The 9,098-nt window shown below is 38.4% G+C and overlaps 1 protein-coding gene across 3 annotated transcripts; it reads right to left on the bottom strand.

The window, feature by feature from the left end:
• Window positions 1–577: 577 nt before the first annotated feature.
• Window positions 578–8,593, bottom strand: LOC132624923 (putative disease resistance RPP13-like protein 1). 3 transcript variants are annotated; one of them, XM_060339689.1, is made up of 3 exons: window positions 8,450–8,593; window positions 3,943–6,798; window positions 578–1,335 (listed from the first exon to the last, which is right to left on the bottom strand). In XM_060339689.1, exon 2 carries the CDS (start codon window positions 6,023–6,025, stop codon window positions 4,232–4,234), a length of 1,794 nt encoding a protein of 597 aa, XP_060195672.1. In that variant the 5' UTR covers window positions 6,026–6,798; window positions 8,450–8,593; the 3' UTR covers window positions 578–1,335; window positions 3,943–4,231. The 3 variants fall into 3 exon arrangements, with proteins under 3 accessions (XP_060195672.1, XP_060195671.1, XP_060195669.1); XM_060339688.1 differs by having other exon boundaries at window positions 578–1,342; window positions 3,947–6,798; XM_060339686.1 differs by having other exon boundaries at window positions 3,947–6,798.
• Between the last annotated feature and the right edge of the window lie 505 nt (window positions 8,594–9,098).

The following is a 9,098-nucleotide window of genomic DNA, read 5'->3' as shown; positions in this document are numbered from 1 at the left end:
CTTATCCATTGAGTCTAAAAAGATGAATTGCATATATGTGGTTGCTCATTATTCTGCTCGTGCTTACCGCTATATCCTTCACTGAGTCCCGGGCCAGGACACGTTTTCGTGCACATGTTTACTATATTATTCACCGAGTCCCTCACTAGAGGGCCGGGACACGTTATATATATATATATGTATGATGATGACATGATGATATGATGATATGGAGATGGTGGCCAGGAGGGCATATATTCCTTATTACCGAGTCCCTTACTAAAGGGTCGGGACACGTATATGTTTATGTTTATGATGCTATGATTTTAATTACCGAGTCCCTTACTAAAGGGCCGGAACACGTTATACATGTTATATACGGAATGATTATGCAACATTGATTACAAAACACTATGTTAATATTGATATGAGAACGATACAGATGAAATATGTTCAAAGGCAAGTTTTCATGAAATTCTGCAGGTTGCATTGAGTCCTGTACATCTTATCTCAGTATGAGTCTATTACTACATTTCATGCTTTACATGCTCAGTACATATTCCATACTGACCCCCTTCTCTTCGGGGGGGGGGGGGGGGGGCTGCGTTCATGCCCGCAGGTACAGACGCTCGTTTTGGAGATCCGCCAGCATAGGATACCTATTCAGCTATTTTGGACTGCTCCTTTGTTTCGGAGCCTAGCTTGTGGTATAACTCCCTTTTGTCGTATATGTATGTGTTTATTCGGGGTACGGCGGGGCCCTGTCCCGCCATATGATCCGTTTGGTCTGTTTAGAGGTCTGTAGACGTATTTGTGGGTGTGTGTGCCTACTTCTGTACAAATGTGTTTGTATGACCCTGTTCGTTATGGCAGCCTTGTCGGCTCGCACATGTATGTTGTTCTGTTGGCCCTGTGTGGCCTTTGTGGTATTTGCTGTGTACAGGGTTATTTTGGATAGTCCGAAAAACAAAGGAAACTTTGCCGAATTTTTTTTTCTGAAAATCTTATAAATTTGAAACACCGCCTTGTCGGCTTCTGTTATATACCTGGATGTGTTTGTTATAATCTGAGGCAGCGTTTGATATTTGTGTCGGTATAAGTCATCTGTTTGCCACTCGGATTTGTGATTGTGTTCGGGTGCCCAATTCGGGCCCTGGTCACGGCCCACGGGGTTGGGTCGTGACAATATATCGATCAAACAAAAGCTACTCTGAACAGAATTCCTTTGAACAAAACTCAGGCTTCAGCGAATTAAGGAAGCAAAGCAAAAACTAGCAAATTTTCACTTGCTCAGTTTGAAAACAGTTCCACTTCAGCTCCTCATCAGACAATACTCTCTTGTCGGTGGCCAAGTTCCTGTAACCTCGAGAAAAAAACAAAAACAAAAATAGCCAGGTTTAGCAAACTTTTAAAATAGAGGCTGCTTGAAAATTAGTTGATAACTGATAAAAAGGAAGGAAATCTTTTAAGAGGAAACACAGAGGTATACGAACAAGACTACCAGCAGTTCGTTCAAAGTCTGGTTTCTCAAAATACTCCTCAGACTGACACTAGTTTTAGATTTTGTAGTTGTTCAGGAGGGGTTTCACACATGAAACTTGGTAAATTATGTGACCCATGCAAAATATAGATTGTACAGGAAACTTAAAGTGACACAGCTAATCAGCTATAACCAATATTCTGAAAAAATGGATATTTATAAGCTAACTGCAAGCTAATGTTCTCTTAAAAGGAAGTGCAGGGAAACACAAGCCGTTTTCAAAATCAAGCTTAATGAATTTGTGATTGATTAGTCTGTTGCTGAAAATATCTGTTGCTGAAAATACTGGCCTCAAGTTCCTGGTGCGGACAAGAAAAGCGAGCTACACTTAAGCAAATGACTTGGAGAAACTTGAACTGGAAACATGTTGTCTTCTACAATTTAAAGGATCTCATCCTCCCGTAAGACAAAAAAAGTTGAAGATTCACTTCTGATAGCTTGCCTTTATGAAAGCGACAAGACAGCCAGAAGTCCCAGCACTATCCATGAGAAGCGTACATCATTTTCTCACTGACATACAACACTTTGAGCTGCATGATTTAACAACAATATTATAAGACTCAGTTTAATGGGGAACAAGGCCCCTGACCCTGATGGTTTTACTATGGGTTTCCATCAGAAATATCAGGAGGTACTGAAGGCTGATCTATTTAATGCTCCAATCAATTTCCACGACCAGGAGACTTTGAGAAATGCCTTACTGCCTCTTTTATTGCTTTGGTCCCCAAAGAAGGAGGGTGTGAGGGAACTTAAAAGACTTTCGGCCTATTTGTCTCGTGGATAGCTTCTACAAAATTTTGTCTAAGCTTCTGGCTGAGGAAAATTTGAAAGAATTATTGCCAAATTGATCTAAACCCACCAATTATCTTTTATCATGGGCAGATAAATTACGGATACCACACTTATTTCCACCGAATGTGTTGATACTAGGGTTAGGCGCGGGACTCGAGGGTATTCTCTGCAAGTTGAATATCGCAAAGGCTTTTGATCACAGAAATTGGAGGTTTCTTCTTAATCTTCTCTCATATACGGATTACAATTCCAAATGAATTAATTGGATATCTTTCAGTATTTCCAGTAAGATTCTTTGTATTAATCAATGGTGCTCCTAGGATTCGTTTCACTGCATAGAGGTCTAAGGCAAGGTGATCTTATTTCACCTTTCCTCTTTAATTTAGTTATGGTGCGCTTAAGTAGAATGTTGAGTAAGGCTATGCAGCAAAATCGGATTCAAGGTTTTCCTGCCTCTTTTCGGGCTACAAATAACCTGGACATCTATCACATTCAATATATGACTATATGGACGACACTTTAATTCTCTGTAATGCTGATGTCCAACATATCTTTTTCCTGAGGGCTATCCTTCTATCTTTTGAAGCTGTGTCTGGGCTCCACATTAACTACTCCAAAAGCGGTCTTTTTCAAGTGAATATAGTCCATAATACCAAATCTTTTGGCTAACACTTTGGGTGCAACATTGATTCTTTGCCAACTAAATACCTGGGGCTGCCTCTTCGGGCCAAGTCCAATTCTATTTCCATTTGAGATGGTATGCTTGAGAGATATGAAAAGGAACTCTCCAACTCGAAAAATCAATATCTCTCTTTAGGTGGTTGACTTACTCTAATTAACAGCCCTCTGGACTAATTGCTTACATACACCATGTCTCCATTTCCAATGTTGGGTTCTGTAATCAAAAGAATTGACAAGCTGCGCAGAGAGTTCTTATGGCACGGCAATAAGGCAAAGAGAGCTTTTGATTTAGTCAAATGGAACATTGTTACAAAGAATAAGAAACAGGGAGGTTTGGGAATTCGAGACTTGAAGAGCCACAACAAAAGTCTACTATGCAAATGGCTTTGGAGGTTCAACTGTGAGAAAAATGCTTTATGGAGGAACGTTATTGTCTCTAAGTTTGGCATGTACTATTGGGTCAAAATCCTACTCTCTTTCCTCCTAGGTTGAGTATCTAGAAGCGTATTAGGGGTTAATGGGATGTATTCTTGGCAAATAAAAGCTGCCTAGATTGTAACTGAACATAACCCTAAATTTGCTGCTTCATTCATGCAATGTGATGTTTGTATGATATCTTTAACAATTCACAGAATATGTCAGCTTATTTCGTCTATTTCTCAGTTTGAGACTCTGAACACCATCCAATCCAGAGAGACAAGGTATTCAAAAAGTAATATTAACCAATCCAGAGAGACAAGGTATTCAAAAAGTAATATTGACCAATTAACAGTTTTCATAACAACTTCAATTTTTGTGTGTCTCATGATGTACATTTCTACACTAAGATATGTATATTTAAGCAAGGATGCATCTATGCATATTCTCATTTTGCAAATCAAATTAGCAATTACAACTCCAGTCCCTAGTCTTTTTCTTTAAACGCAGACATTAGGAGATATAAAAAATACCTACTTGTATGCCGTGAACTTTAGTCTTGCTGTGGCACTGTGGGCATTTTCACTCCATCAATCTGTACTGTGGGTACTATTCTCACCTTCCACCAGTCTGGACCATCTACCTGGTATCGCCGTGTCAAAACTGGACTACTACAGATGATTAGACTTTTAATAGAAACCAGATTCCCTGGCAAATCTGGCAAAATTCCAATTATTCCACATCCTGAAACTTCTATGTTCTTGAGAGAACTGCATTGGGACAGTGAAGGTATATTCAGTAGCTCCGGGCATTTATCAAACTTCAGGTCAAAAGTTTTGGCATGTGAAGACATCCCAAACACACCCATCTAGTCAATTGAGGCATATCAACAAAACTTAGTGACTTGAGTGACTGAAAACCTACCGAACCGTCAATTCCGACGAAACCATGGTCGACTACTCTCAATGAAGGCATGCTCTCCAAAATAAGACACTCAAGGAATTTAAGTTTCCCCAAAGATGGGAGAGTTTTGCAGCCAAGACACCTTCGCAAGTGTACAACCCTAAGCATGTAACTCTCAGAAACCCAGGAAGGGAAGCTGTAACCACAATATAAAGTAATTATCAGTTCCTTTAAATTTCTATGAGCCTGAAGACCCGTTAGCACTTCCAGATGAACATTGCCATCCCCAGGAATTATCCATTCCAACTCAAGTTTATTTATCCGCGTCTTCAGGTTTAAGAAAGCACTATCAGCTGCCTCTTTATCCCTTATGTTTTCAAGTTTTGTAATACAAACTGACCCTTGAAGGCATGTCATGTCCTTCAGCTCTTGAATGGTGTATCCGTCACCACTTTCAACAATAAAAGCATCCAGTGATTGAAGATTCACTAAATTTCCGAATCTTATCGGCATGCGCTCAAGCTGTTCTTTTATATCAAACTCCAGATGTCGTAGACTGGTCAGGTTACTGAAGTTTTCTAGCAAAGAAGTAAGCAATGGGCAGTTTTTTAGGACTAATGTTTGTAAGCGAGACAACTCAGTTATTGATTGTGGTAGACAACAGATGCTATTGTTAGAGACGTTAAGATATCTAAGATACCTTAAGAAGCCAACCTCGTAAGGTAATACGGTGATCCCCCCCGATTTCAAATCCAAGACTCTTAATATTGTAAATCTTTTCAGTAAAAATGAGACTTGCTTACCAATATCACCAGCACATAGCCACATCAATGTCCTTACTTTCTCACATTTGGGGAACCTCTGTAGCTCCATGGATTGAGCATCGCCATAACACAAGGACAAGTGCCGAACATTTTCAAGTACAGAATAAGAACTTGGATCTTCCACACGATGACATATACTCGAAGAAATTAGTTGTGCCATGTGGAGAGTAAACTCATGCATCTTATATATCTTTTTCTCAATATGAGGGTCTTCATTTGGAATGTTGAAAAAAGACCTACATAATAGATCATTGAAGTACTCTCTCCCAATGTCTTCTTGCCTTCTTTCACTTATTGGTTGAATCAGCCCTTCAGCCATCCACAACAGAACCAATGTATTCATTTCGAATTCATGACCAGGGGGAAACAGCGAACAATAGGCAAAACATTTTTTTAAGTGTGGTGGGAGAGAATAATAGCTACGCAAGAAAACAGGGACTACAGTTTTTTGATATTGTGGCAAGTCCCCCAACTTACTTTTTAGTATTGAGTCCCACTCCTCATCAGGTATACAGTGAATTAACTCTCCAAGCATCTTGGCCACCAAAGCTAATCCTTTGCACTTTTTTGCTATCTGAAAACCCACTTCTTCCCAATTGTGCAATTGGTGGTTGAGAAATGGTCTTTGTCTCATTATTTCCCAGCAATCCTCATCAGAAAGAGTTGGGAGATGAAATGCTTCTGCACCAACAACTGATGAAACTTTTGAACTCCGGGTTGTGATTATAACTTTGCTATTCTTAGACCCCTTAAAAGGAGCATAAAACTTTTCCCAATCTTCATGCTCTTCACTCCAAAAATCATCTAATACCACTAAAATTTTTCTTTTCTCAAGTTTTTTTATCACAAGTAACTCTTTTAGTGTGGACTGCAGCAATTCCAGTTCCATCAACTTGCAGCTTTTTTTTGAGACAGACTCAATTACCGATCTTGTCACTCTGACCACATCGAATTCTAGGGATACAGAAACCCATATCCTCAATTTGAATGTATCCACCACTTCTTTGGTATTGAAAAGTAGTTGCAAATGCTGTTTTACCAGTGCCAGCCATACCTGTTATGCAAATGACAGATACACCATTCAGAGACAGCATTTTTAGGACTTCCCTCTTTTGGTTTACTCTCCCAATCATGAGTCCTTCATCTACAGAACTGGAATAACCATGACAACATCGCTTCCTTACGACCAGATTAGGTACTTGTAGTTTCACCAAGTCAACCATGAAAAACTTATCCATCTCTGTGACAAGTTCTTGTAATTCTGTGACCAGAGCGCTAATTACATTTGGCATCGTAAGCTTAAACTGAGTCAGCAGCTCTTGACGTACTATTTTCTCTCCTCTACCAATACCTAAGTCTATTGTGAGCTCTTCAAATAAATCTTCTACGTTATATGTAAGTCTGTTGGCTTCGTCTAGCCAAATATCCCATGGTTTGTTGAATGTTGTAGGATAACCAAGTTCAATAACGTCGATCATTGCCTGGATTTTGTACAGCGTACGTTCTAACTTTCGGAGCTCTTTATTAACCCCGATAGCTTTGCCTATCTCTCTCACGGCAAGAGATGTGAAGTTAGCTAGTAATATTGAGAGAGATACCGAAGCAAACCCGGATCGAAAGTCTTTATCCCAGTCCATGGATGTCAAGTTTTTGGTTCGACTCCTACAAAAAAAGACATAAACCAATTTATGCATTACCCAAATATAAATGAGCGAGATAGCAAAGATGGTATTTTACATATATAAACTGCGCTGATGTTTCTGTATGTCAGAACACTAACACACAAAACCAACACTTACACACACAGAGAGGCAGAATAATTGCGGAATAAACCCCTGTTCTTGCCTTGCTACTCACACGGTAGTAATTGTAACATATTTTGTAACAATTCCAGATTTCTCCTTTTATTGTATCTGGATCCTCAGTTTCTATTCCATCAATCAGTAGCTTTAAGGCCAAACTTTTGCGCTCACTGGAGAACTTATCAGGATAGACAGTCTCAAAGGTAAAGGAGCTTAGGAGCACTTACATCACTTGGGCCCATAGTTACTGATTTTCTACTTTACTAGTGTCTGGGTACGCGCATTGCGCGTGTACCCTATTATGGTACACCACAACCAGTATGTTATCAAGCAATGGAGCAGCAAATGATTCACATCCTTACACATAGGATACCAACTTATGCATTTTTCTTTATAAAGTCCCTACAGTTAGGTTTCATTTTATCCCTCTATAGCAGCATATGGTAACACAACTAACTCTAAATTTGCCCTTTCTCAGTCCACTCCATCTCCAAGTGTTTCTTTCCACATGTTAAATCCTTTGTTTCTCCCAAACTTGCAAATTCTTAGGTCTCACAATGTTTGTCTCCTTGTTCCAGTGAATACAGCAAACCACAGCGTGGACACGAAATGTTCAAGATTGTTGGGGCAAGCCTCAAATAAAACAACTTTATTCCGTTGGCCCGCCATTCCCCTAGTCGCACACTATGAGAGTGTTTAGCTAAGCTTTATAGCCAAGTCAAACTGGGTTATAAGCACCTTTTGACTTATCTATGCATTTGGTAAACACCCAAAATGCAAGATTTTTACTATTTTATCCTTAATATTTTTTAAATTGCCTCTTTCAAAAACAAAACCTCTAACTTCCTCTCAATTCCATATCCACTGTTCATTCTTTTCCTTGCAAACATACTTTTAAATTTATAATCTTTTGTAAGGAAAAAAAATAAGAGTATTTTAGTCATTTTACCAAAAGAACAGCTCAGTAGCACTTTTTTGGCAAACAAGTCATTTACTTATTATTAATTTCAGCGCTTTTCCTGTAACTATTTATGTATAAAACTAATTTCAACATTTTAGCTAATCCAAACGGGCTTTATAGGTCTCACTTCTCAGCTATGACTTCTCTTCGTAATGCATGTTCCTCTATTTCAAATGGATCCCGCTTAAACTCAGCCGCACTACATTTTTCACATCTATTTTTTGCGGATGACATCATTCTCACTTCTAAAGTACATACAACGAGTTGCAACACTATTGCATATCAAGAAAGAACCCTCGAGAAAACTCACATATAAAGATTCAAAAAAAAAAAAGAAGAGAAAGAGCCATGGAACTAGCTACATAGAAAAAATGAAAGAAACCCCCCCAAGAATCTTAGACCCACCTACATTCTCCTTGCATCAGTATTAAATAACAAAAAGGAAACAATCACAGGCAAAATACATATTTCCTAGAGTAGAAGTACACATAAACAAGCTTCACAATTTACACTGGAAAATTAGAGCGCGAACAAAAAGAAAAGGACTCACGAGTTTAGAAGAATTAGAGAGCAGAGGCTGTTGTATGATTAGAAATATTAGTGAATCTTTTTGCGTTTCTTGATCTTTTTCTGTTCTCTGCTCTAGCAGTGAAGATGTAATATACTTATATTAGAGAGAAGAAATAATACCAAAATGATTAATCCACTCTGAAGAATTTAGCTTGTGGTGACCTTCTTAGTCGTGAAATTATCACAGGTAACTTGTGGGATTACTTAAAATTAAAATTCAATTAAATTTAAGATTAAAAAGATTGGGGTTAAAAAATATTTTTTAAATTTTTTTAATCTTTTATAAAATATAAAAAACCCAACTTAATCCAAAAATTTATTAGCCTCCCTTCTCCTCCGCTCACGCCTCCTCCCGCGCACACCTCCCCCTAAAAAAAATAAAACAAAAATTGAATTTTAATATTTTTTTTTTTTTTTTTTACCAACCCTCCCTCCTCCTCCTCCCCCTATCTGCATAAATTTTTTTAAAAAAAAAAGAAATTTAACTTTTTTATTTGCTTTTTCCCCAACCACCTCCCTCCTTCTCTCCGGAACCAAAATAACCCAAAAAAAAAAAGATATAAAAGCACCTTTAACGCATGAAAATCATGCGTTAAAGGACTTAACGGAGAGGGGGGCGTTAGGTCCTT

The sequence above is a fragment of the Lycium barbarum genome, chromosome 12 (genome assembly GCF_019175385.1).
Source record: "Lycium barbarum isolate Lr01 chromosome 12, ASM1917538v2, whole genome shotgun sequence".
NCBI classification, from domain to species: Eukaryota; Viridiplantae; Streptophyta; class Magnoliopsida; order Solanales; family Solanaceae; genus Lycium; species Lycium barbarum.
This window is presented reverse-complemented; position numbering and strand designations above follow the sequence as displayed.

What these genes read in the sequence shown, in the direction of transcription:
- LOC132624923 (XM_060339689.1), bottom strand. Translation starts at nt 6,025, where the DNA reads ATGGAACTGGAATTGCTGCAGTCCACACTAAAAGAGTTACTTGTGATA.